General features: G+C 49.0%; 1 protein-coding gene across 1 annotated transcript in view; it reads right to left on the bottom strand.

Annotated features, from left to right (window-relative positions):
* The window catches only part of PPP1R16B (protein phosphatase 1 regulatory subunit 16B), a 122,580-nt gene that overhangs the window by 10,803 nt on the left and 83,815 nt on the right, over positions 1 to 27,962 (bottom strand). Inside the window, exons 3-10 of the mRNA XM_017512008.2 lie at positions 23,296 to 23,366; positions 16,635 to 16,780; positions 11,653 to 11,756; positions 9,498 to 9,622; positions 6,256 to 6,381; positions 5,294 to 5,369; positions 4,380 to 4,509; positions 4,120 to 4,288 (exon numbers count right to left, since the gene is read on the bottom strand). Of these exons, the coding sequence (XP_017367497.1) occupies positions 4,120 to 4,288; positions 4,380 to 4,509; positions 5,294 to 5,369; positions 6,256 to 6,381; positions 9,498 to 9,622; positions 11,653 to 11,756; positions 16,635 to 16,780; positions 23,296 to 23,366 (947 nt within the window). The remainder of the gene's footprint in view (positions 1 to 4,119; positions 4,289 to 4,379; positions 4,510 to 5,293; positions 5,370 to 6,255; positions 6,382 to 9,497; positions 9,623 to 11,652; positions 11,757 to 16,634; positions 16,781 to 23,295; positions 23,367 to 27,962) is intronic.

Consider the following 27,962-nt stretch of genomic DNA (forward strand, 5'->3'; position numbering starts at 1 on the left):
ACAACAACAAAACAACAAATATATATATATATATATACACACACACAACAAACATATAAATATATATGTTTTAAATAAATATACATATAAAAAACAGATGTATATATAATTTTTATATGTATATTTATTTAAAACAACAACATCTTCCCAGGTAGTTCAGGTGGTTCTACTGTACCGTTGAGATTGTGAACCGCCGGCGAAAGAGACCTGGGCTGTCATCACTGCTGTGCCTAGCACCAGGACGTTGACTCTGCCAAAAGCACGAACCAAAGTCAGCTCTGAAGGCTAACAAGGCACAGCCTTGGCAGAAATGTAATTTGGGGGGTCAGGCTGAACAAATTATTCCACAAATTCTGAAATTCTTGTGTTGCAGCAGTATCACCACGTCTGAGGTGGGGCCTGAGAATCTGCATTTATTTATTTTAATTTTTAATCTTTATTTTTTTTCAGAGACCAGGTCTCACTCTGTCACCCAGGCTGGAGTGCAGTGGTGCTATCATAGCTCACTGCTGCCTCAAATTCCTCGACTCAAGCAATCCTCCTGCCTTAGCTTCATGAGACCTAAGAATACAGGCACACACCACCACACCCAGCTAATAATTATTATTATTTTGGTAGAGACAGGGTCTTGCTATGTTGTCCAGTAACTCCTAGGCTCAGGAGATCCTCACACCTCAGCCTCCTTCAGTTTTGGGATTATAGGTGTGAGCCACTGCACCCGGCCAGAATCTGCATTTCTAACGAGTTCCCAGGTGATGCTGATGTTGCCGGTCCAGGGACCATGCTTTGAGAATTCCCATCTTAAGACAGCACCTTGCCAGCACCTAAAGCCTTGAAAGGGGGAGGGATGAAAAAGGAACGAGTTTGGAGCTTTGTAGCAGTATCCTATGATCTCCTTGTATTTTCCAGGGCTGGGGCTGGAATCTGGATCCCCAGGCCCTGAGAGTTGCCCTGGGGCTGGCCTGTGGATAAACAGGGTGAGGACCACCTGCTTCTGGTTATGCCATCTCTCATCTTGGTTCCTCTCTTCTATTCCCCAGGTCTGAAAAACACAGTCCCAGAGGTAAAGTAGCTCATCTCTTTGCCTTGCCTAACCCCAAACAAACTGCAGCCCTGATGAGGAAGCCCTGGAAATTAACAACAGCAACAACACAATCAGGCCTAACTCAGGCTGCTTTCCAGCAGCAGTACAGCCCACCTTGTTCCCTAAGGGCTTAATGGATTTCTTAGACTCCACACCAATAAGCACTTCTAGGGGGTGCCTGGGGCCTGTGAAATCTGAACAGCACAGGAACGAGCAAGTGTGGAGGAGGAGGGGTTGCTTCCACGAGGATTTCTTTGAGGATCCTAGTCTCTCCAACAAATCAATCAGGAAAAACTATACAACCTAACTTGCGTGAGGGCTGTGAAAGGAAATAATAAATAAATAAACGAACAACCCAACAAAGCGGCATACAAGAACAGATGCTGTACCAAACAGGATAACCAAATGGCCAATAAGCCCGTGAAAAGTGTTCAACATCATCTATCCTCAGGGAAATAGACATTTAAAACGGAGCTACCCCAGCAACCCACCTCGGAATGGCTGCAGTTAAAAGGACTGACTAGGCCAGACACGGTGGCGCACGCCTGTAATCCCAGCACTTTGGGAGGCCCAGGCGGGCGGATCACGAGGTCACGAGATTGAGATCATCCTGGCCAACACACTGAAACCCTGTCTCTACTAAAAATACAAATTAGCTGGGCGTGGTAGCATGTGCTTGTATTCCCAGCTACTTCGGAGGCTGAGGCAAGAGAATTGCTTGAACCAGGGAGTCAGAGATTGCAGTGAGCCGAGATCGAGCCACTGCACTCCTGCCTGGGCTGAGCAAGACTCCCCCCAAAAAAAGCCAGACACAAAAGCAAACAAACTACAGGGACCATTCATATGCATATGTAAAACTAAACTTTAGAGCTCAATGTTAACTAGTAGCTATGTTTGGAGTGGGAGAAAGGACTGAGAGAGAACATGGATGATGAAAATGCTCTGAATTCATCTGAGTGTGTACATTTGTAAAAGTGTGTTGAAAATCTCATTTAAGGTTTGTCTACTTGGCCAGTCATGGTGGCTCATGCGTATAATCCCAGTACTTTGGGAGGTCCTGGTGGGCAGATTGCTTGAGGTCAGGAGTTGGAGACCTGCCTGGCCAACATGGTGAAAACTCATCTCTACTAAAAATACAAAAATCCACCAGGCATGGTGGTGGGCACTTGTAATCCCATCTACTCAGGAGGCTCAGGCAGGAGGATTACTTGAACCCGGGAGGCGGAGGTTGCAGTGAGCTGAAATCACACCACTGCACTCCAGCCTGGGCAACAGAGAGAGGCTCCATATCAAAAAAAACAAAAACAAAAAAATTATTGTCTACTTTATCATACATAAGTTACACCACAATCACAAAGAAAAAATAAACAAAGCATAGCTGAGAGGCATCTGAAACATGGCTTGATCTTGATCTACATCTCTTTTCTCCCCAGTCCACAGACTTAGGAGCCAGGCAGAACAAAGCTACCCTATGTGCTCTCTCCATCATCAGCTGTTGGCTTTGATGTGGTTCCCCTTGGGCAGGTACCTTCACGCCTCCTGGTGAGACAGGGAGTAGGTGACTGTCTCATCCTGAAACAGGGTCCCTCTGAGACACATGGGTATGCTGGGTAGCTAATCAATTTCATCCCACCAAAGCTAAACTCTCTAGGCATGTTTTCATCTGTTCATGGTGTCGTGGAAGAACCAAAATGGCAGACCACCTCTGGTACAGCCACCTTCTCCCTCATCCTCAGCAACTCCGCTCCAGCCCCAAACTTGTTCACTCCACTCAGCAAGAAAGCAGCCATGCTGAGTGTGTTGGTTCTGGGTTAAGTGGTGTCCCTCAAAAATTCATGTCTACCTGGAACCTCTGAATGTGACTTTATCTGGAAATAGGCATTTGCAGATGTAATAAATTAAATTAAGTTTAGGTTCTACTGGATTGGCATGGGCTCTCATCCAATGACTGGTGTCCTTATAAGAAGAAAAAACAGGCTAAGTACAGTGGCTCATACCTGCTAAGGTGGGAGGATTGCTTGAGGCTAAGTTTGAGACCAGCCTGAACAGCATAGCAAGACCTCATCTGTACAAGAAATTTAAAAATTAGCCAGGTGTGATGGCCCCCACCTACAGTCCTAGGTACTTGGAGGCTGAGGTAGGAGGATCCCTTGAGCCCATGAGTTGGAGTCTTCAGTGATCTATGACCATGCCACTGCACTCCAGCCTGAGTGGCAGAGCAAGAACCTGTCTCAAAAAAATCCCATAAAATAAAAATAAAAAGAGAAGAGAAAACAGACACATACACAAAGAAGAAGGTCAGGTGGAGACAGAAGCAGAGACTAGACTCATGCAAGCAAAAGCTGAAGAACTCCTGAGCTACCAGAAGCTCACAGAAGCGTGAAACAGAATCCCCTTGGGAGCCCTCAGAGGAATAAACCCTGGTGTCACCTCGGTTTTAGGCTTCTGGCCTTCAGAAGTGAGAGTGAATAAACTTCTGTGGTGTTAAGCCATCCAGTTTGTGATAATTTCTTAAAGCAGCCATCAGAAATGAGTATGCATCCCCTTAGGAAAGCAGCTTAAAGCTTAAAGGACCATTGGCTGCTACAGGAGCAGGCTTCTCAGAGGTCCTACTAGGATCCTACTCCGTTTTTCAAAAAGCATGTTCTGATAAACACAATTCTCAATATTTTGTTATATTTCCTGAAAAAGAAGTTGTAGCACCCCCAACTCCTGGGTGACTGACCTACTGAAGCTCTTTTCTGGGAAGCCCTCTACTAGGTCTGCTGGAGAAAAACTAGGCATATAGCGGACACTTGCCCCTGTCAATCAGGAGACCCACCTGTGTGCCAATGTGCCCAGCTCAGCCTCTAACACACCCCCCGATCACCTCCTTAACTACAGTAGCCACCACCATCAGACTGGATACACTAGTTTAAGGGCAGTGCCTGGCTACTTCCCTCTGAAGGCTTTCAGTTGAAGAGGCAAGGTCAGCTGAGCCCTGTTCTCCTCCCAAGGCAGTGGCTGACACTGGGACAGGGCATGAGGCCACTCACAGGGTCCTTATTCTCTTGGTCTGTCCTGGTCTCCCTGATGTCCCCATTGTAGGTGGAGGTCCGCTGATCCTCAGCTGCACTCCGCTGCTGCCACAGGATGGCCTCTCCCTCATACTCCTTCCTGTATAGGTTGGTCCTGTCCGACAGGCTGGCTCGACGCACCACCTTCCTGAGGGGACAAAATGGGTGCTGGAGGCTACACCCAGGCTCCACAGGCAGAAGCATGCACGGGACGCCTGGCTGCCCTGCCCCAGACTCACCCACGGCTGCCTGCGCTGGATGTCCTCCGGCTCAGGGATGACTTGTGCCTCAGCTGTGACTTCATGATCACATCATGTTTGTGTTTTAGCTCCAGCAGCAGGACCTTGAACTCTTCCTCCTCACACAGGTCTGAAGGGGCAGAGGAGTCTGTTATAGGGGATGGCGCCAGGACCTGTGGCCCAAGAGGGTACTCCAAACCAGAGGAGCTGCCGCGCCAATCCACTGAAAACTCTAAGCATCTTTTGGGGCAGGCAGGGAGGGAAGAAAACAATGCCAGCCAAAGTTCCAGGGGTCTGCAACCCAAACCTTAGAGGATTATAAGAATGGGAAACCCAGGTTCTATGCACAGTCACAACTCCTAAGTTTCCCAGCTATGACCGAGGCATTCATGTTCCTCTTTGATAGTTTCCAAGAAGAGTCCTCAAGTCTTCACTGATATGAGAAGTAGTGAGGGAAGCAAGCAGGTATCCCATATAGCCCGATCAATAAATTATGCAAAGATACTGAGAAATCTACATACTCCCACTATTCTACCTAGCCACTTCATCCATCTATCTACCTATTGCTGACTGAGTCATCTATTCATAGATTCACCCTTTACCCACTCATCCACTTATTTTTTTATCCATCCATCCATCCATCCATCTACCCACCCACCCATCCATTCAACCATACCTTATAATATCTATCTATCTACCCCCTCATCCATCCATTCATCCATTAATACATCTATCCATTCATCTGTCCATCCATCCATCTGTCCATTATTCTACTATCCATTAATTAATCCAACCATCTATCTACATACCAATCCATCAATCTATACAACCATATATTTATCCATTTTTCCCTCTACCCATCAAAAAATTGACAACTGCCTATTTGTGCATGCCAGGTGTTGTACTGAACTTACCTATTGGCATCTCATCCATGGATGTCCTTGCACTGAGACTAGCCCCATGGGATACCAACAGCTCTGCCATCTGCATCTGAAACACAGGAAGAAGCTCACATGTCCCCCTGCCCAGTGCTCAGAAAGCCTAGGAGGTGGAGAGAGTGCCCAAGCCTCTTAGAATGTGACCCACAGAGTGGTGGGACAAAGTTGATTTCTAGGGAAGGCCTGCACACTATAGCCATGGGGGGAATCTAGACAGATACAATGAGCCTAGCACCTCCTCCACATGCCTGGGCCACACCAAGAAGGAGCAGAAGGAGTTGGCTGTAACTCTAGAGCTGGCAGATATCTAAGGAGGGACTATGTGTAAGTGGCAATCAGACTTTTGTATCTGAAAACAAACAGAGAAACTACTCAGTGCAAAAATGCTGGGAATTTTCTTATTTGGCAAATTTGATTACCATCCTATTAGAACACAACTTGTTGGCTGGGTGTAGTGGGTCATGCCTGGTAATCCCAGCACTTTGGGAGGCTGAGGTGGGCAGATTACTTGAGGTCAGGAGTTTGAGACCAGCCTGACCAACATGGTGAAACCCTGTCTCTACCAAAAATACAAAATATTAGCTGTGCATGGTGACGCATGCCTGTAATCCCAGCTACACAGGAGGCTGAGGCAGGAGAATTGCTTGAACCCAGGAGACGGAGGTTGCAGTGAGCCAAGATTGCGCCACTGCACTCCAGCCTGGGCAACAGAGCAAGACTCTGTCTCAAAACAAAACAAAACAAAACAAGAAGAACACAACTTGTCCAATGTTTTTGCAAACTCCCTAGGCCTTTTCATATCCCACGTATGAGTTATAGTCAACACCTTAAACCTTAAAATCTTATGTTCTTTGAAGCCAATTGCCAGCCCAAAAAACTTGGTGTTAACAGGTTAACCGTGTGCCAGCCTCCTCCACAGCCCTGTGGGTGAGAACTACCTGTCCCCAGAAGGCAGCTGCATGCAGGGGCTCCCAGCCATCCCAGTCCTTCACATCCACACGCACTCCATGGTCCAGGAGGAGCTCAGCGGCCCGCAGGTATCCATTGGCTCCAGCTATGTGCAGCTGGAGGAGAGGAAAGAAGTGAGCATTCCCTAGGGAATCAGCCCCACATTGAAAGTAGGCTAGCCCTCACCTCCACCCAAGTACCACAGCATCCTTGGGGGCAGTAGAATGGCATAGAATGAGATGGAAATACAGCCACATTGTGGAGGATTATTAAGTCTGAAATATGGACCTAGAAGGAAAGTTAGAGAGCTGAGTTCTTTTCCCCTGTGGTTGGTCTTAGCATCCATGTAGTTAAGCAATAGCATTTACTGAGCCCCTACTGTGCACTGAACCCTGGAGAAGGGGTCTCTGAGGTTCAACACGGTGATTTTTAAATATGTCTATGAATTCTTTGACACATGTTCCTTTAAAAAATGGATTCCGACTGTTTTCATCTTGAATGTGGGCCAGAATGAGTGACTCACTTCTAACAAATAGGATATTGTGAAGTGGCTGTGTGTGATTTCCGAGGCTAGGGCATAAAAGGCATTGCTGCTTCTACTTTACATTGTCTTGGATCACTTACCCTAGAAGGAGGCAGCCACTGTGTTGTGAGGACCCTCAAGAAGCCCCAAGGAGAGGTCCTACGGAGATGAGAAACTGAGGCCTCCTGCCAACATGCAGCACTAACTCCCCAGCCATGTGAGTAAGCCACCTTGTAAGTGGATCCTCCAGCACTAGTCAAGCCCTCAGATGAGATTGCAGTCCCATGGTCTCAACAATATTGCAACATCTTGATTGTAATATCATGAGAGCCACCAAGCCAGAGCCACCCAGCTAAGCTGTTCCTAACAGAAACCATGTGAGACAATAAATATTTACGATTGTTTTAAGATGCTACATTGTGGGATAGTTTGTTATGCAGCAATAGATAACACATCCAATAAGGGACTGTGATCCCATTCAAGGCCTCCAGTCATGGCCACTGCCTAGCAGATCTCAGGGATCATGCTTGTTCAATCTGCTCCCAAAATACATAAAGTGCTTAGCGCATAATGAACACTCAGTAAGGGATTAACATTCTTAGACAGCCCTAAATGATGACCATGAGAATGAATGAAAGAGAGAGAAGGAAATAAGGCGAAAAGACATAAACTGTCCAGCTAAGGTAAGAGATAGAGTTGAGAGTCCAAGATGACCAGCAGAAGACTGGCTGGGAGGAAGCCACAGAACTCTAGGGGCCTGAGGTCTGGGGCTGGAGGGTCAGTGGGACAAATAAGGCACGGCCTCAGGAAGTGATCCTTCCAAACGCAGCTCCGATGGTCAGATGCCACCTCATCCTGGGAGAAGTTTGCTTGAAGCCCCGATAAGTGGAGGCTTTTTTTTTTCCAACTTGAAAAATCCAGGGTATGATGTGAAAATTAGCATAATTATCTGATGTATAAAGGTCTGAGGCTTGCCAATGGTAGAGAATGACACCTGCTGGCCAGTCAGACATTACAAACCTCACTACTTAGCTGGAAATGAAAAGGTATGAGTGGAAGAGTGGCATTGCTAGTAAAAATAACAGTCACTGCTAACATCTACTGAGAATTTACAGACTCTGCTAAGCACTTTCATGCAAAATATCATTAATGCTCCCAGCAACACTGTGAGGAAGACACTATGATCTCCAGTTTACTGGGAAGACCTGAGACTCAGTATGTGCCTGGCCCATGGGGGCGGAGCCACCCTGAGGCCAGCCCCAGCCCAGGAAGAGAAGATCCCTGTGTCTAAAGGACCCAGTGACAGCCCCAGTGGAGCTGCAATGAGGGTGGGTAATGCCCTAATGCAGCCTGGCCTTGACTTCAGACAGAAATATTCAGTCATCCTACCTGGCCTCATTCTTGAGTGCTAGGCTAAGCAGGTGATCCAAGCACCCAAGTAACAGAAATGGGCACAAAACAGATGTGAGAGCTCAGGAAGCAGGTGGGAGAAGCCCATTTATCACACCTGGGCTGCCAGGTCAGGTCTGAGGGGGCAGTGAGGAGCCCTATCTAGTGAGCTTGAGATCCCGAGACTGTTGAGTGCTTATGACCAGCATGGAACCTAAGCCTAGGACAGGGCATCCCCTACCCTCATCAGGGAGGTGGGCTGCCATAGCCATGCTCTGAATTTTGATTTAGAGGCTGCAGAAGCTGACCTCCCGAATATTAGGCTGCAGTGTGCTCTGAGAGCCTATGAGGAGTGGCCGGAGAGGTTTTCCAAAGTCACTGACACTTGAGCTGCAAGGATAAGCGAAGTTAACCAGGCAGATTTGAGACAGAAGAAGGTCCCATTGTTCTCTATCTCCAGGTCTAGTAAAGTATGTGGCACAGAGGAGGTGCTTGTAACTGTGTGTTGACTGGGTAGATGGATGGTTGGTTGGATGGATGGAAGGATGGATGGATGGATGGATGATTGGATGGATGGATGGACCAATGGAAAAGTGAATGACTGGGAGTAGTGGGCAGACTCTGAAGTCAGGGAACCCAGAGGAGAGGCTGTTGCAGTAATATCAGGGAGCGGATGAGGCAAGGCAGTGGCGTGCTAGAGTGGGAGAGGAGACACTAAGGCAGGGGAATGAACAGTACAAAGCAAGAAAGCACAGGTGAGTGGGTGAATGGTGACACTAGTCCTTAATGAAAGGCATCATTAGAGGAGAGGGAAATAAGGAGCTCAAGATGGACACCTGAAGCCTGGGGTGAAGGAGGATCTTGGAGACAGAGCAGGTGGTGAACAGATGGGAGCCAAATCTCCCACGCAGGCTCCTAACTCCAAGCCCCATTTGAGAATGGCAGGATTGTTTCTTGTTTGTTTGCTTATTAAAGACAAAGTCTTGCTCTGTCACCCAGGCTAGAGTGCATTGGTGCAATCACAGCTCAAGCTCAAACTCAAACTCCTGGGCTCAAGTGATCCTCCCACCTCAGCCTCCCAAGTAGCTGGGACTACAGGTGTGAGCCACCAAGCCCAGCCCAGAGAGAGGCCAGGTTCTCAAAGAGGCTGAGCCCTGCTCTGCTGACCCTCCCTATCCAGGGGCAATCCTGGCCCCAAAGGATTCTTGAGGAGGTCCCAGGTCGTAGACAGGCCCCAGGGGTACAGGGTTGGCCACCCCCAGGTGCTGGCCCACTTTGGTCCTAGTTGGTCTTGGTTTGGGTACTGGCCCATTTCCTCACCAGTGTGGCACCCTGGGCATCTATCCAGTCAAGGTCCTGGCCTGCTGCAATCATGCAGTGGATGTCCGCAATCATCTGCTGCTCAGGAGCTGCCCGCATCTCATTGATTTTCTCTTGGGTGATGCCTGCAGTGGCAAAGAGGGGATTTATATAGCACCCTCAGGCTTAGGACCCTGGGGGGAGGGGGGGAGGGGAGGGCAGGCGAGGGAGGCATGGCTCTTGTTCCCTAGGGTAGGCCAGTCAAGGGGGCATGCAGACATGCCCATAGATCATTGTCCTCAGGCTTGATGGACACAGAAACCATGCATTGGCCCACAGAGCCAAGGCATTCCTGCCTGGCACCCACTAGGCACTGTATTCATGTCGGTTGCTTTGCACGTGCTCTTCTTCTACCTAGAAGTCCCTACCATCCACCTACACACCTCCAACTGCTCAGATGGCTGCCTCTGTCTAGTTCTTTCAGCCCTGGACTAGATCATCTCCCAAACTGGCCTCTGCTGACTGCCCTATCTGACCAGGGTCTCTGTTAGTTTCCTTCGTCTTAACCATGATTGTGTCTGTAGCACCTGGCACAATGTTCAATCAATTTTAGTTGCAGAAGGACTGAATGAATGCATATATTACTTTCAAGTGGAGAGCTGAGTCAATTGAGGAAGGGGGCCCCAGAGACACACTGTACAACCCGAATCCCATCCCTATCTTAAAAGTGTGTTACTGACAGCTACTAATGGTATTTAAGGAGAGGATAATATGCTCTGTAAAAAGATCCATTAGACCAAGCACTCTTCAGTCGAATTCAGGAGAAGTCTACAAAGGGAGGAAATAAAATCACACATTTATTTTGACTAAGGTTTAAATGAAATTTAGCATTCCCTAACATTGGAATATAAGCAAAACCCACAGTAGTGTTAGCAGCGCCTGTGACTTTGTCACTAACAGACACTATCGCTATTTTCATATCCTGTTATCTTATTGTTTAATGAATTAATGAAGTTTCTATTTAACGCACTGAAAAATATTTTGGCAGCTATGCTTTAATATAATTGGCTTACTTTATAATTCTATAATGTTATAACTGCATTTAAAAACATTATGCTGGCCAGGCATGGGTGCTCATGCCTATAATACCAGCACTTTGGGAAGCCAAGGCAGGCAGATCACCTGAGGTTAGGAGTTTGAGACCAGCCTGGCCAACATGGCAAAATCCTGTCTCTACTAAAAATACAAAAATTAGCTGGGCATGATGGCATGCACCTGTAATCCCAGCTACTTGGGAGGCTGAGGCAGGAGAATCACTTCAACCTGGGAGGTGGAGGTTGCAGTGAGCCAAGATCAGGCCACTGCCCTCCAGCCTGGATGACAAAGCAAGACTCCATCTCAAAAACATAAAAACATCATACTGAGAAGGGGTCCATAGAGTCACTAGACTGGCACAAAAATGGTTAAGAACCTCTGCAGGAGATGAATAGGAAGAGCTGGGTGCAGGGAACAGGAGATTCAATCACGGATACTGCAGCTCTGTGGGGGACAGAAGGGCAGCTGCAGCTGAGGGTCTGGGAGTGTGACATATTTCCAAGGAGGTGGTGCTTCAGAGGCCTGTCTGTGGGGTGCTGGGGCACACAGGTCTCTCATTGCTGCATTTGTTTTCTCTCTGAACTTCATTTGTGAGTTGAGAACAGCCCACATCTTGTTTATCTGGGCCCCTGGTAGCCAGCATGGTGCCTGGCACAGAGCAGGCACCCGCTAGCACTCTTGACTTTATTATTTTCCCACATGGGGATATATCTTTACAGTGAACATTTATTGAATCAAATTGTCACAGCTGACGAAGAGGAGACAAGGCCAGCTGTGGCCACCCACGTGTGTGGGCACGGATGAGATCAAGACCTCCCTTCTGTGCAGCACGTTTTCCAGGGTCCTCTCATGTCCTGCTCTAATCACATGGACAAGGATATTAATCCTTAATAATACTAATAAGGACACTAATCCTTAATAATCACACAGATAGGGATACTAATGAAGACCCATCCTATTCACTGAGTACGGCGCACAAGGCAGGCCAATGTGGAGCTAATCTGTTCACCTGCGTTGAGTTAAGGGCTGCTCCCCACAACTCTGTGCTGTTCTCACTTCACAGCAGGCTGCCCTCCCTTACCCTGGTATGCCATGCAGGTCTCGATGACATCCAGCGTGGGTTCATCCTCGCAGAGGTCATATGGCATGTTCCCATCTGAGTTGACAGCAAGCAAGTCAGCCCCACTGCAGAGAAAGAGACAGGGTGAGGGCCAGGTAGGTGTGGCTAGGGTTGGTCTGGCTGCCTCTGCCCTCTGGCCTCTCACCTGCAATCCTACTGTACACCTCGGCTCTCAAAACCCCACCATGGTGTACCCTGGGAAGGTGATACTTGGATCTGCCCGACACCAAAGTCCCAGGACAGCTATCCTAGGGGACGTCCCTAAGTTTTTCACCCTGTTGAACCAGCAGGCAGGGACTTAGGGACAGATATAAAAGTCCTCCCTGGTGACAATAATAAAAATCACATTAATGGCAGCAGCACCACTTACCAGGCACCTGCTTAGGGACAAGCCTGATCTAAGCTCCTTTTGCAGGCATCCTTTTATTTAACCCTCATAATAGCTCAGGTTAATATTGGTGGCCCCATTTGACGCAAGGGGAAACAAAGGCTCAGACATGGCCGGGCGCAGTGGCTTATACCTGTAATCCCAGCACTTTGGGAGGCCTAGGATGGCAGATCACCTGATGTCAGGAGTTCGAAACCAGCCTGGCCGACATGGTGAAACCCTGTCTCTACTAAAAATACAAAAAATTAGCTGGGTGTGGTGGCAGGTGCCTGTAATCCCAGCTACATGGGAGGCTGAGGCATGAGAATTGTTTGAACTTGGGAGGTGAAGGTTGCAGTGAGCCGAGATCATGCCACTGCACTCCAGCCTGGGTGACAGAGCGAGACTCAGTCTCAAAACAAACAAACAAACAAACAAAAACACACACACACACACAAACCATGTTCAGTCACTTGTCTAAGGTCACACAGCTTGGATACAGTAGAGTCCAGACTCAAGCCCGGGTCTCTCATATCAACTCTTTTTACTTCTCCATGTTCTATTTCATTCTTTGCCCATTTGCAGAAACATCCTCAATTATATTCCACCACCTCCAAGTCCTTTCCCAAAAGGGACAGATAATAGGACAGAGGTAGAGCAGAGACTTGGGACTCTCTGGCGACATTTGACCTTTGGGCCAGTGGTTTCCAAGAATAGCCCCGGATGCCCTGTGGCAGAATTACCTGGGGACCATGGGAATAAGATGCAGCATCTTGGGTGGGCTTCACTCCAGCCCTCCTGAAAGAGTCCTTGGGGTAGGGTATGGAAATCTGTATTTTAAGCCCATGCCCCAGGTGATTGTAATACCCATAACCTTTGGGACTCACTGACCCAGGCTGGCCCACTTTCCTTGTCCTCTTGGCACCATCACTGATCAGGCTGTGGCTACCTGATGCTCCTGGCAGACTTCATCATACTCAGGCTCCCATCAGAGATGTAGGCATGGGCCACCATCCAGTCCTTTGGTCTCACAGCCCTTCACTGTGGCCTCTCTGAGCTCTGTACACCCCGGAGCAAGTTCATGCAGGTGGGGCAGCAGTACTCTCATCTCCAGCCCCCCTGGGAGCCACCAATGGGCTCCTGCTGCTCTACCAAGACCTGTGCAAAAGGTCACCTGCCCTCAGCCACTCTCTCCGACTTCCTGCCCTCAGATGCTCTTGGTCTGGCTCCGTCTCAACTCTGGTACTTAAACCCCCTGGCTTCCTCCCTGACTCCCCAGGACTTCCGCATCCTTATGTGCCTAGTGCCAGCTCTGGGGTGATACCAGTTATTATTTATGTTGGTGCAAAAGTAACTGTAGTTCTTGCAACTACTTTTAAAAATCACAATGATTTTTGTTGTTATTGTTGTTTTTGAGACAGGATCTTGCTCCATCACCCAGGCTGGCATGCAGTGGTTCAATCTCAGCTCACTGCAACCTCCACCTCCAAGGTTTAAGCAATTCTCTTGCCTCAGACTCCTGAGTAGCTGGGATTACAGGCATGCACCACCACACCCAGCTAATTTTTGTATTTTTAGTAGAGACGGCGTTTCACCATGTTAACTACGCTGGTCTCAAACTCCTGACCTCAAGTGATCCGCCCACCTCGGCCTCCCAAAGTGCTGGGATTGTAGGTGTGAGCCACCACACCTGGCTCTCCAGAGATGTTTTTTACAGACTAGAATAACTTATTCTAAAATTTATAGGAAATCTCAAGGAACCTGAATAGCCAACAAAACCATGAAAAAGAAGAACAAACCTGGCAGTCTCACACTTCCTGATTTCAAAACGAACTCCAAAGGTATAGCATCAAAACAGTGTGGGACCGCCATAAGGACAGATATAACGACCAATAAAATAGAACAGTGGGCCTGGTGCAGTGGCTCACGCCTGTAATCCCAGCACTTTGGGAGGCCAAGGCAGGTGGATCACGTGGTCAAGAGATCAAGACAATCCTGGCCAACCTGATGAAACCGTCTCTACTAAAAATACAAAAATTAGCTGGGCGTGGTGGTGCGCGCCTGTAGTCCCAGTTACTTGGGAGGCTGAGGCAGGAGAATCACTTGAAGCTAGGGGGCAGAGATTGCAGTGAGCCGAGACCATACCACTGCACTCCAGCCTGGTGGCAGAGCAAGACTCCGTCTCTAAATAAAATAAATAAATAAATAAATAAATAAAAATAGACAGGGTACCAATAATTAAAAAAAAAAAATAGACAGGGTACCAAGGTCATTCAATGGAGAAAAGACCGACCATCTTTCCAACAGATCGTGTAGAAAAATTGGATATCCGCATGTAAAAAAATGAAGTCAGATCCTTACCCAACACCATATATAAGATTTAATTCAAACTGGGTCCACAGCCTAAATGAAAGAGCTAAAACTATAAAACTCTAAGAAGAAAACACAGAACAAAAGCTCCAGGACATTGGATTTGGCGGTGATTTATTGGATATGACATCAATGGCACAGGCAACAAAAGAAAAAGTAGATAAATTGGACTTTGTGAAAATTTAAAAATTGTGTGCAGCAAAGGGCACAACCAACAGGGTTAAAAAGATAACCCATAGAAAAGGAGAAAATATTACATCCATCTGATAAGGGATTCATATGCAGAATACATAGAGAAATCCTAAAATTCAATGACAAAAACCCAACCCAATTCAAACATGGATACAGGACTTGAATAGACAATTCTCCAACGAAGATATACAAATGGACAACGGGCACATAAAAAGATGCTCAATATCACTCATCATTAGAAAAATACAAATCAAAACCTCACACCTACTAGCACGGCTACTAACAAAAAAGAAAAAGTAGAAAATAACAAGTGTTGGCGAGGATGTGGAGAAGCTAGAACTCTTGTGTACTGTTGCTGGGAATGTAAAATGTTGTGGCAAAGAGTATAGCAGTACCTTAAAAAATTAAAAATAGCATTACCACACAATCCAGCAATTCCACTTCTGGGTATATAACCAAAAGGAATTGAAAGCAGGGTTTCATGTTCATCACAGCATGATTCATAATAGGTAAAATATGGGGGCAAGTCAAGTGTCCAGCCAATGGATGCAGAAGCAAAACGTGGTCTAGACATACAATAGAATACATTCAGCCTTAAAAAGGAAGGAAACTCTGACACATACTACAACATAGATGAACCTTGAGGACATTATGCTAAGTTAAATATGCCAGTCAAAAAAAGACAAACACTGTATGAATCCACTTCTTATTTATTTATTTATTTATTTATTTTTGATACAGAGTCTTGCTCTGTTGCCCAGGCTGGAGTGCAGTGGTACAATCTCGGCTCGCTGCAACCTCAATCTCCTGGGCTCAAGTGATTCTCCTGCGTCAGCCTACAGAGTAACTGGGATTATACACACCCACCACCACACCCAGCTAATTTTTGTGTTTTTAGTAGAGACAGGGTTTCGCCAGGCTAGTCAGGCTGGTCTTGAACTCCTGACGTGGATCAAGAGGTCAGGAGTTCGAGATCAGCCTGTCCAATATGGTGAAACTCCATCTCTACTAAAAAATACAAAAATTAGCCAGGCATGGTGGTGCATGTCTGTAATACCAGCTACTCGGGAGGCTGAGGCAGGAGAATCTCTTGAACCGAGGAGGCGGAGGTTGCAGCGAGCCGAGATTGTGCCACTGCACTCCAGCCTAAGTGACAGAGTGAGACTCCGTCTCAAAAAAAAAAAAAAAAAAAAAAAAAAAAAATTGGGGGGAAAGAGAATGAAGGGAGAAGACAGAAAATAGAGACAGTGGAAAATACAGAGAGAGCCCAAGAGTAAAGGAGAGACAAAGATGGAAAAAGAAAAGCCAGGCACACAGAGATGGGAGAGTCAAGGGGAACTGAGGGGAGGAGAGGACGAGAGGTAGAAACAGAGATCAAGAGAGGGTGTGGGGAGAAAGAAAGTGACAAGCACCAAGACAGACTGAAAGTGACAGAGAGGGGAAAAGAGGGAAGAGAGTAGAAGGAGGAAACGCAGAAAAGTAGGGAAGGAGGAAGGGAAGAAAGAAGAAAAGAAGGGAGGGAAAGAGGGAGGGAGACAGGGAGAGAAGAGAAAGGGAGGGAGGGATGAAGGGAAGAAAGAAGGAAAGGAGAAGGAAGGGAAGAAGGACAGGAAGAAAGAAGGGGAGGAAGGGAGAGAAGAGAAAAGGAAAGAAGGGAGAGAAGAAAGAAGGAAAGGAAGAAGGGAGAGAAGAAAGAAGGAAAGGAGGAAGGGAGGAAAGAAAAACGGAAGGGAGGGAGGAAGAAAAAGGAAAGGAGGCAGGGAGGGAAGAAAAGGAAGGGAGGGAAGGAGGGAAGAAAGAAAAGAAGGAGGAAGGGAAGAAAGAAGAAAGGGAGGGAGGGGAGAAGGGAGTGAAGGAAGGAGGAAGAAAGAAGGAAGGGAGGGAAGGAAGGGAGAAAAGGGAGGAAGAGAGGGAAGAAAGAAGAAACGGAGGGAGGGGAGAAAGAAGGAAGTTGGAAAAAGACAAGAGGTGGAGAGGAGTCTACTCTAGGGTGGGGGTGAGGGGCAGCACGTACTACTGAACGAGGATCTTCACCAGGTTGATGTGGCCGCAGGTGGCTGCAGCATGCAGGGGTGTCCACAGCTCGTTGTCCTTGGCGTTCACGTTGGCACCATGGGAGAGGAGCAGCTTGACAATTTCCTCAAAGTTGTCGATGCAGCACTGGGAGGGACACACAGGCAGAGTCAGCTCCAGGCAAAGCCCTGGGCCCTGGTCGGGACCCGCCAGGTTCCCCGCAAGAGGCTGTGAGGAGGACTGCGGAAGCCTAAGTTTGAATCCAGCTCCCTGATGCTCACACTGTGAGTACTGCCCTTGACCTTGGCCAAGCCACTTAACCTCTCTGGGCCTCAGTTTCCTTGTGAGTAAAAATGAAGTTAATAATATATAAGATAAAAACATACAGGTAAAAAACACTCTGTCAGTTGTAAAGTGCTTTGCAAGTGTCAGTGAAATGGGACAAAATTTTGAATGAGTTTTTAAAACTTTTTTTTTAATCCCAGAAGGCTTTCTCCAAACAAAATTGTATGGAGAATTCTCACTTAGATGACCAATAAATTCAAGTAGGATTGCTTGGGTTGAGGCAGGCATGTGTGTTGGAGGGTACTTTCCTGGCAGTAGCCTCCAAAGTGGTTTCAAGATCATAGCTTGAAACCTCTGACTTAGGAACCTCTGACCCAGTAGCTCAGATCTTGGGGAAGCCTTCAAGTAACCAAGACTCTCCCCGAAAGAATCCAGCTCCACGTGCGAGCGCTAGGGCGTCCTGATAGTCCCTAGGAGGAGACCGCCATGTTTGTGTTCCTGTCTTTCTGCTGTAGTGATTCCACGTGGGGCAGCCCCAGCGAGGGGGAAAGGTCAGCAGCCTGCAGCCTCCTAGAGAGAACACAGGGTTCTAACACAGGTGGCCCCCAGACTCCAGGGACAGGGAGGAAAAGATCACAAGGAGACAGAGGGGTGTTAAGCTAGGTCCCGGGATGGGAGAGGCCAGGAGAGAGGAGAAAGAGAAGAAGACACTTTACAGACTGCAGATGGAAACTCTTCCCTAGAGGTGACTTCTGCAGAAGCCAGCAGGGGACACGGCAGGGCTCACAGGCTCGGCCCTGCCCATCTGGATAGGGCTTGGGGCTTGGTCCTCAGTGCAGTGGGAGACACTGAGTTACACTCAGAAGGGGAGCATGATCAGACTCGCTTTTCAAAAACAACTGCTCCTCTGATTGCACGTGGAGAACAGATTGTGTGTGTGCGAGCACACCCACGCACATGTGTGCACGCCGGGAGGGGACAGTAAGGAGCTGTGTTGAAGTCACCCAGCGAAGAGATGATGGTGGTCTGGCCTCCAGAAGCGACCACAGGGATAGAGATGAGAGTCCAGATGCCAGCAGAAGGAGCAGGAGCAGCTGCGGAAGCCCATGGCCCCAGGTGGGTGTGGGAGAGGGTGTAGGCGTGGGATGGGACGGCATCACAGCCCCACCCCCATCCCCAGGGAAGCCAGGGCTCAGCGCCAGGACAAGTGGGAAAGGAGCAGCCGTTGGTACAGATGGCGCCAGAGACCCAGGTTCTTTCTGCGCCAGCCGGTCTTTGCTGGGCGGGGGGCGGGGGGCGGTGAGACGGTGGCTAGGTCTGAGAACATCTCTCCGGACAGCCAGGGAAAGAAGTGACCCTGTGGCGGGGCAGGTGCTGCCTCAGGTGGGCGAGAGAACCGCGCAGCAGCACAGCGCGGCCGGCAGAGGGCGCCAAAGGCAATGAAGCGAGGCTGCAGTGGAAGGTGAGCATCTCCAGGCCGTCATTGGGAGATGCCTCTGGGGTCAGGTGCAAGAGGGGCAGAAATCCAACCCCTGTAGACTGCAGGAAACATAGGGGGTGAAGTGGAAGCCTCGGGTTGAAAGAGGAGGGGACTGTGCACCCAGAATGGCAGAGTCTTGTGAGACACATGTCCAGGGACTGGACCAGTCCACACCTGGGAGACCCGGCCTGAGTAAGGGCTGCCTGTGTTAGGGGCTGGGTGCAGGGGCACACATGGAGTTGGTGGGATGGGGGAAGGTGGGGGGGTGGACGGGCCTCCCCCTCTGCGGTGGCTGAGGCGGGAAATAGTACCTGGCAGTTGGCCGCCTCCTCCCACCTCCTCCCTTCCCACCTTCAATCCCTCACCAGATATGAACTGCACATCTCCTAAATCACTGTCCCCACCCTCTGCCCCGGATGACGCTTCATCATCTCTCTCTACCTCCCTGTCCTCCCCTTCCTAACACCCTTGGCCAGAGAGAGCTTCTCCATGAATCTAATCATGTTGCTCTCACTTTGCAAACCTCTGAGGGCTCCCTGTTGCCAAGAGAAGAAAATCCACATTCCTTTGCCAGGCATGGGACACTCTTCTTAATGTGCCCCCATCTCCTTTGTTGCAGTGGAGCAACAGTGACAACAGCAGTAGTCACAATAACAACAGCCCCAGCAGCAACAGTAATAATAATGTGTTGCATCACACTGTCAATAACAATATCTAACGCTTTTTGAGGACTTACAAGAGTCAAGCAGCTTGCTAAGCTTTGGCCATGCATTGCTTCATTTAATCCTCACAACAAGCCTAGGAGAATTACCCCTTTTATAAATGGGAAAATTGCCCCTTTTATAGATGGGGAAACTGGCTCAAGGAGGCCTGGTTGCACAAGGTCACATGGAGTAAGAGATGAATTGAAATCCAAGCCGTCTGACTCCAAAGGCCCTGTTCTCAGCCGGGTGCGGTGGCTCCCACCTATAACCCCAGCACTTTGGGAGGCCGAGGCAGGAGGATCATCTGGGATCAGGAGTTCAAGATCAGCCCGACCAATGTGGAGAAATCCCATCTTTACTAAAAATACAAAATCAGCTAGGCATGGTGGTGCGTGCCTGTAATCCCAGCTACTTGGGAGGCTGAGGCAGGATAATCACTTGAACCAGGGAAGCGGAGGTTACAGTGAGCTGAGATGGCACCATTGTGCTCCAGCCTGGGCAACAAGGGCAAAACTCCATCTCAAAAAAAATAAAATAAAATAACAAAGGCCCTGTTCTAAACCTTCTCAGTCTCGCACCTGCACATCTTCCTGAGGCTCCCTGTGCCACACGCAACCCTCCAGACTTCAAACTTAAAATGCTGAGCCCCTGTCTCAACGCTTTGCACATGCTATTCCCTCAGCTTTGAATGTTCTTTCTTATTTCTAGCTAATGAGCTCCTACTCATCCTTTAAGACCCAGCTCAGATATCCCTTCCTCTTAGAAGCCTTTCTCAGTTTCCCTTTGAGTCCAGTCATGGGTTCCCAGCTTTAAGCTGACACTGAGCCCCTGCCTATCTCTGTGTGAGCTTGACACACTGCATTACCTCTATTATTATTTATGTGCCTGCGGTCACAGCACACTCTGGACTCTGAGAGCAGGGACTCTGCCTAACTTACTTCTGGAGCCCTGTCCCCAGCAGATACCTGGCATGGAGTAGGCACACAATAGGTATTTGTTGAAAGAATGAATGGAAGCCCACAGGCTGATGAGGGTGATGTCTCCTTGAAAGGGATCTTAACATGGGGCCCAAGGCAAGTGGGGTGGTTGGGATGGGGTGTGGGTTTCAGCTGGTCAGCCATGAGCTTCATGCAGCTAAATTTGGAGCCTGGTGAGTTCCCACCTCCCTGACCATGCATCCCCCAGGGGTCCAGGAACCCACAGGAGAAACTGATCCTGAGAAAGCAATGAGACCAGGCAGGCGTGGTGGCTCATGCCTGTAATCCTAGCACTTTGGGAGGCTGAGGTGGGTGGATCACAAGGTCAGGAGTTCAAGACCAGCCTGGCCAAGATACTGAAACCCCCGTCTCTACTAAAAATACAAAAATTAGCTGGGCACGGTAGCGCACATCTGTAATCCCAGCTACTCAGGAGGCTGAGGCAGGTGAATCGCTTGAACCCAGGAGGCAGAGTTTGCAGTGAGCTAAGATCGCATTGTTGGACTCCAGCCTGGGTGACAGAGAAAGACTCTGTGTCAAAAAAAGAAAAGAAAAGAAAAGGGAGGGGAAGAGAGGGGAGGGGAGGGGAGGGAAAGGAAAGAAAGCAACGTGACACGGGAGAAGCTGAGGCACTATGTGAGGTGGTGGGAACCCCAAGCTAAAAATACGGCACCACTCGAGGGTTCATTGCCGCAGGATGACAAGTTGAGGCGGAACCTGGGGCTCAGAGAGTTGCAGCTGTGGTGTCCACAAAGCAGTGAAGACTATCTTGTTTCAAATCCTGGCTTCCACACTCAATCACTGTTTGACCTTGGCATGGAGATTTCACCTCCCCTTAATTGTATTATTAAGTATAACACGACAGCCACTGTTTCTTTAAATTCAATAAAATTAAATAAAATTCAAAATCTATTTCTTCAGTTACATCAGCTACATTTTGAGTGCTATAGATTCGCATATGGCTGGCGGCTCTCATGCTGTACACTGCGGAAAAGGACATTTCCATCACTGTAGAAAGTTCCACTGAATAGGCTGCCTCAGTGTCCCGATAGTAAAATGGGGATAATTTTTTTTTTTTTTTTTTTTTTTTTTTTTTTTTTTTTTGGTGATGGAGTCTCACTCTGTTGCCCAGGCTGGAGGGCAGTGGTGCAATCTTGGCTCACTGCAACCTCTGCCTCCCGGGTTCAAGCAATTCTCCCTACCTCAGCCTTCCTAGTAGCTGGGATTACAGACTCCCACCACCACACCTGGCTAATTTTTGTATTTTTAGCAGAGACGGGGTTTCACCATGTTGGCCAGGCTGGTCTTGAACTCCTGACCTCAGGTGATTCACCCTCCTCGGTCTCCCAAAGTGCTGAGATTACAGGCATGAGCCACTGCGCCTGGCGTGGGGATGATAATATTTCTGAGGTCTGTTGTGAGGATCAAAAGGAATATGTAAATGAAGTACTTTGAAGAGAAGTGGTCACATGATACATTTTAATAATAACTATTATTTATCCAGTATTGCGTGCTGCTTAAAGGGGTTTTATATGTGTTCATTTAATCCTCACAACCACCCAATGAGATGGGTACTTGTTATTCCTCTTTTAGAGATGAGGAAACTGAGGCACAGAGAGCTTAAGTAACTTGCCCACAGTCACACAGCTAGTGGGTGACAGCTCCAGGCCACAAGTCTGATTCTCTGTCCTGACGTCCTCACCTTTCTGGCACATGGTAGGAAGTAGCCCACGCATGTGATCCTCATGCCCATGGCTGGTGGGTGTTGCCCAGCCTCAGGAATTGGCATTTGGGTCTCCATTTCAGGGCAAGCTACAGCAGCCCCTGCTTTCCACACCCTGGTGGAGTCCCAGGCCCTCTAGAGTTCATGGAGCTGGGAGTCTAGGAGTTTCCAAGAGCAGATGGAGTGGGGGTACTGAGGCAGCTGCCTGAGAGTAGATGCCTGAGGCCCTATGAGAGAGCAGCCAAGAGGGCACACAGGGACCTGTCCCTGAGGCTGTGGGCAGGGCATGGCCCTTCCCTGTCTATCCCACCCCTGCCCTTGAATGCAGGTGGAGAGGCCCTCCCCAGCCCAGGGTTCTGGCTACCTGGCCTCTGACTCAGTCCATCAAGAAACTTGGGCACAGGAAGGCTTCGGTGTGTTCATGCATTACTTCAGCATGGACATATTGAGCACCTCCTGTATGCCAGCATGGGGAAAGATGCTAGAACATACTCACAAGCAAGAGGCATGGGCTGTGCCAAACCGGACAGCTCGGTTTGAGTAGGAGAGAAGTCAACATCCAGTGAGGACATCAAGGGCTAAAATGACTAATTACAAAGGAAGGGGGCTTTCAGAAGACAAAGGGCATGTCAATCACAGCACAGCTCCCAGGCTCCTGCTGTGGATGGGAGCTAATGGGTGAAAGTACCGAGTGCTGTAGGAAGTGTGGTGGGAAGGAGCCCAGTGGGTACAAGGACCTGACAAGTTGGGTGGCTGGAACCCGGAGAGCCAGGAAGCTTAGAAGATTGGGCAGGGGCCCAGGCTCGTGGGGCCTCGTGCACCATGGCAGAGATTGTTCTTTATCCCCCACGTTATGGGAAGACACCAGAGAACTTTGAGTAACACGAGATTTTTGGCTTCAGCATGCCCGTGGCTGCTGCATGGAGACAGAATTATGGCAGAGTCAGACTGAAAGCTGGGGACCAGTTACGAGGCTGTAGCAGCATCCATGTGAAAGGTGACAGCCAGAGCAGCTGCCCCAGCAGGAAGGACCCATCGCTCTGCCTTGGAAAGAACATGCCATGATAGCACATGGCTCAAGGCCATAGATCAAGACCATGTGACCTTAGGCAGGTCACGTAAGTCCCACCAATTGCCTCTGTCGCCAGGGTGGATGGGATCTCCTGATGAGAGTGAATGTGCTTCGTACACTGTCAAGCTCCAAACACACTTGCTTTGATGGGCAGTAGGGATACAGTGAACAAAGGCTCCCTATCCTCAGAGCCGGCATGTGCAGGCGCGTCTGCGCACACACAGGGCTCTGTGGGGTGGTTGTAACAGACACGCATGTCTCCAAAGTAGACAAGAGCCTTTCAGATGGGCCAGCTGTGGGCTCCTCCTCTCTCCCTCATTCCCTCTTCTCTGAGGGTTCTGAGCAGGAAAGTGCCGATAAACAGGGTACCCACCCAGGTGAGGGTCAAGGAGCCCGAGAACCCCAACAAGCCCGGCCTTACCTGGTGTAGGGCTGTGAGTCCGTCCTCGTTGCACAAATCGGGGCTGACCTTGTTCTTCAGGAAGTAGCGTACTGCAATAGGAGGGGACAGGAGTGAGCTTCCCATTGCACACTGGTGTGCAGGCATGCAGGGGCCCGGATAACACCCACTCTCCCTGCAGGCCCATGAGCAAAGTAGTAACACCTCCCCAGTTTACAGATGAGACAACTGAGGCCCAGAACATAGGTCTTTGGTCCAGGATTTCCAAGAGGTGGATCCCACGGCCTGTTTTATTATCGATAACAATAATAAGAGCTAACAATTATTGAGCACTTCTTGTATGCCAGGCACTGAGCTAAGCAATTTACATTGTTGTCCAGAGGTGCACATTCTAGTCATTGAAAGCATACACTCTGGAGGTTTAAATTTGGGCACCATTCTCATTGGCTATGCAACGTCAGCCAAGACGCTTCCTTCTCTGTGCCTCAGTTTTCCCAACTGTAAAATGGGGATGATGTCCATCCTCCTCACAGTGGCAGTGTGAGTAGTCTTCGAGGTGAGCCATGCCAGAGGCTCAGCATGTGGTTTGAAGGTGAACTCCTGCTCTGGCAGCGGTCATGATTTTTATTAAAACTGTGGTTCCCCATAGCAGGTGATTTTATACCTATGAGTGTCAAATGCCCCTTCTTTGACCCTACTGGGCCCTGAGGAAGGAGGGTAGTAGAGGTTTTAACCATTCCCAATCCCTAGACTTTGGTTTAGTTTGTGTGTGTGTGTGTGTGTGTGTGTGTGTGTGTGTGTGTGTGTGTGTTTCAGGGATTCTGGGTGGGCAGGAAGCCAGAGTGAACAGCATTGAAATCCTGGAATCCCTCTTGCTTAGGATAAGCCTCCTCCCCTCATCACTGTGACCCTCCTTCTTCCTCCTCTGCCTGCCACCATTCAGGCCCTAATTCTCCCCTGAACCCAAGTGCAAACAAAGGGAGAGAAGAGAGGAGCTCTCCCAGGAGCCCTGCAGGCTCCTTCCCAGGCTCGGCAACTTGCACCCTTCCTCTACTTTAGCAGGGTGATCTCAGGCCCTCCAGCTTTCCCTCTCCCCATGGATGAAGAATCCAGGGGTCCAGTGGGATGAGTCCACCCAAGGCCCTGGTTCCCCTTCCAGGTCACACCTCTACTGTCCTGTCCAAATGGCTCCGAGCCTGCTTGCAGGGCCTCAACAGGATCCTCCCTGGATCCAGCTCCCCAAAGGTAGACTGTGCAGTTATTGGGCAAGCGGAGGTCTAGGCCACAGGGGTAAACAGAGGGTGGCTGTTTGTGGGGGCAAGTAGAAGAACTTGAATACACAGGCTGCCTTGTGTGTGTGGCCCTCGTGCCATCGTGCTGATGAAGCCAGGCGTGGAGGCCCAGGCGCAGCAGAGAGGAGACGTAGGCTGGCGCTGACCCCTCTGAGCCTCCTCCCACCCCCAGCCAGAAACCTTGTGAAATAGAAGCCAAAGCCCACACCGCCTAGTGTCCACCATGGACACTATCTCCACAGTACGGTTCATGCCACAGGGCAGGGCTGAGGTGGTTTCCTCATTGATTTGCCTCTGCTGTAGGGAAACAATTTAGAAGTGAGCTGGGCAGGGTCGGGAGAAGCCTGTTCATTCTGCGGGACAAAAAGCCCAGTCACCAACCCCAGGGAAAAAAGACGCTGGTAGGCAAGGGAGGAGTCCTCAAGGGCTCAGGAGCAGTGGATAGGGTGGGGGTAACCCCCTCAGCTCCATCCTCATGAGGCCCAGCTCCCAAACTACAGCCCCAGTTGCACTCTAGGCTTCAGTGTAGACCGAGGCCCTGCGTGAAGGGGAGGTTGAGGCCACCACCCAGCAAGAGGTGGCATCTCTAGCAGACCTGCCCAGTATGCAGAGCTGGTAGGGTTAAGCACGACAAGACCTTGTCCAGTAAGGTCCAGATCCCTTGGCACTGTGCTGACCAACATGGTGCCACTGGCTACATCTGGCTATTACGGCTGCTGAAATGCATTAATATTCAAAATTCATTTTCTCAGGCATGCTGTGCTCAGTTTCAAGTAATGGGTGGCTTCCATATTGGAAAGTGTAGAAATAGAACATTTTTATATTCTTGGAAAGTTCTATTGGACAGTGCTGCTTTGGGGCATTATACATGAAAGTTGGCTCTATCACAAGTTGTTAAAATCCTTCCATGGCTCCCCACTGCTCTGGGAGTAAAGACCAAAACTCTTCCAATGGCATACAAGTTCTTGCATGATGTGAGCCTTGTCTGCCAGCATCCAGCTTGCACAGTTCTAGGGGGCACCATCTGCATCATGGTTTATAAGACTGGCATCTGTCCAGTACCCAACTTGCTCAGCTGTGCACAATCATCCCACCTGCGTACCTCTCCATTCTCATTTCTTAAACTCCAGACACTTTGCACAACAGCCTTTTGTCAGCTACAGAGTCACAGTGCTTCTTCCGGCCTCTGAGATTTTGCATAGTCTGTTCCCATTGCCTGGAAGACTCAATCATTCATCCATTGATCCACCAGCATCCATTCATCCATCCACTTACCATCATCCACCCATCAATGTAGCTATCCATCCATCCACCAATCCACCCATCCAACCAACCACCATCATCCATGCACCCAGCTCTAACACACACACACACACAAACACACACACACACGCCTGCACCTGCCCCACTCCTCATCCTTTAGGTTTCCACTGAAACTCCCCAGACTCCTGTCATATATACCCATAGCTCCTATACATCTCATTTATGCCCTTTTAACAACTAGAATTACATAACAATTTAATTATGGGCTTTGGGTCTATTTGCCCATTGGACACTAAGCCCCTCGAGGACAGGACAGTGAGCTTGTACTTATGGCTGTATCCCTAAAGCCTGGTACACAGTAAAGTCCTCAAGAACTCCTCCAAGACCTTGACCCAATTGGCAGCCCTCTAGTTGAGTCCAAGGACAAAGCCTCTTCATCTCTGAGCAAAGCAGGTCACCCTCAACGGCTGACTCCAGAAACTCATGTCTGTAGCAGGCAGCTCTCTGCTCACAGGTGTCTCCTCCAGACCCAGTGCCTGGTGTTAGCCTTGGGACCATGTAGAAGGTTATGGCAAAGCCACTGATCACCAAGGCCCAGGCTGCCCAAGGGTGAGTGGGGGTGTCCTGAGCCTGACAGATGGCTTTTGGGAGAGGAGCAGTGGCCACTATGCCCCCTGACTAGGATGGAATTCTGGATGGTTCTGCTCACATTAGCTAGAGGTTCAAATCCCATGGGATGGGTGGCAGAATAAGCTTCCTGTCCAGGAGATACTCTTTGAGGCAGGAAATAAGCATCAGTTGGCAAAAGCAGTGCTTATGCACAGTAATTATTGGGGTGTTCTCTGTGCTGTGCAGGAATCCAAGCTATGTAATTACCCTGATGTTGGGCAGTTATTTTCAGCCCAAGAGGTGGGACAAATCATTCCCATTTCTAGGAAGCCTGTAATACTCATGAGCTGAGGCTGCCCCAGCAGTGTTACTTCCAATGTAGCCAGGAGCCCAAGGCCTGGCTCTGTATCTAGTCACTGGAGCAAAGTCCTCGCCATCCACTGCACAACCAGGCTTCCTGCCTCTGGAGTTCAGTAAGAAAATGATTCTTATATTAATAATGTTTTCTGGCCAGGCACAGTGGCTCACGCCTGTAATCCCAGCACTTTGGCAGGCCAAGGCATATAGATCACTTGAGCTCAAGACCAACCTGGCCAACATGGCAAAACCCTGTCTCTGCAAAAAAAATACAAAAATTAGCCAGGCGTGGTGGCACATGCCTGTAATCCTAGCTACTCAGGAGGCTGAGGCAGGAGAATTGCTTGAATCCAGGAGGCGGAAGTTGCAGTGAGCTGAGATTGCACCATTGCACTCCAGCCTGGGTGACAGAGCAAGACTCTATCTCTAAATAAATAAATAAATAAATAAAAACATGTTTTCTTACCAAGCCTATCATTGGCACCTAGGTCCATTCAGAACCACTTTCTTTCATGAGTTCACATCTATAATTATTCCCCTTATGCAGAAGAAGAGATAGAGGGTCAGGAAGGTGTAGTTTGGTCATACATGGCCAAATTAAGGAGCAGGGATTTGACACCAGACCTCTCTGATTTCAAAGCCCAGGCTGGTGGCCAGTGGACAGTTCTACTGTGCCATAAGGCCAGGAATGGGAACCAGCATTTCTGGATTTCTGTCATGTCCAGACCTGTGCTGAGAGCTGATTTGGGGAAAAGGGTAATGGGAAATGGACTGCAGTGACCCCTGCTTCTGAAACTGTCTATGTATCAGAGGCCCTGCAGTCCCAAGCCAAGCCTCTTCTTGAAGACAAATGAGTTCAAGGATCCACACATGGAACAGAAGAAACGGGGTGCCTTGCTGAGGGATTTGCTCTTTCAGGGCCATTTAAAATGTAAACCTGCCTCCCCTGACTCCCTGCTTCAAAGCTTCTCATGGCTCCACTTTGCTCTTTTCTTCTTCCTCCGATAATTTTTTTTTAATATAGAGATGGTGTCTTGCTATGTTGACCAGGCGGGTCTCAAACTCCTGGCCTCAAGCAATCCTCCCATCTCAGCCTCCAAAAGTACTGGGATTTCACACATAAGCCACCCTGCCCAGCCTTCTTTTTTTAAGACAGGGCCTCACTAT

This window comes from Cebus imitator, unplaced genomic scaffold (genome assembly GCF_001604975.1).
Source record: "Cebus imitator isolate Cc_AM_T3 unplaced genomic scaffold, Cebus_imitator-1.0 Scaffold18, whole genome shotgun sequence".
Taxonomy (NCBI): Eukaryota; Metazoa; Chordata; class Mammalia; order Primates; family Cebidae; genus Cebus; species Cebus imitator.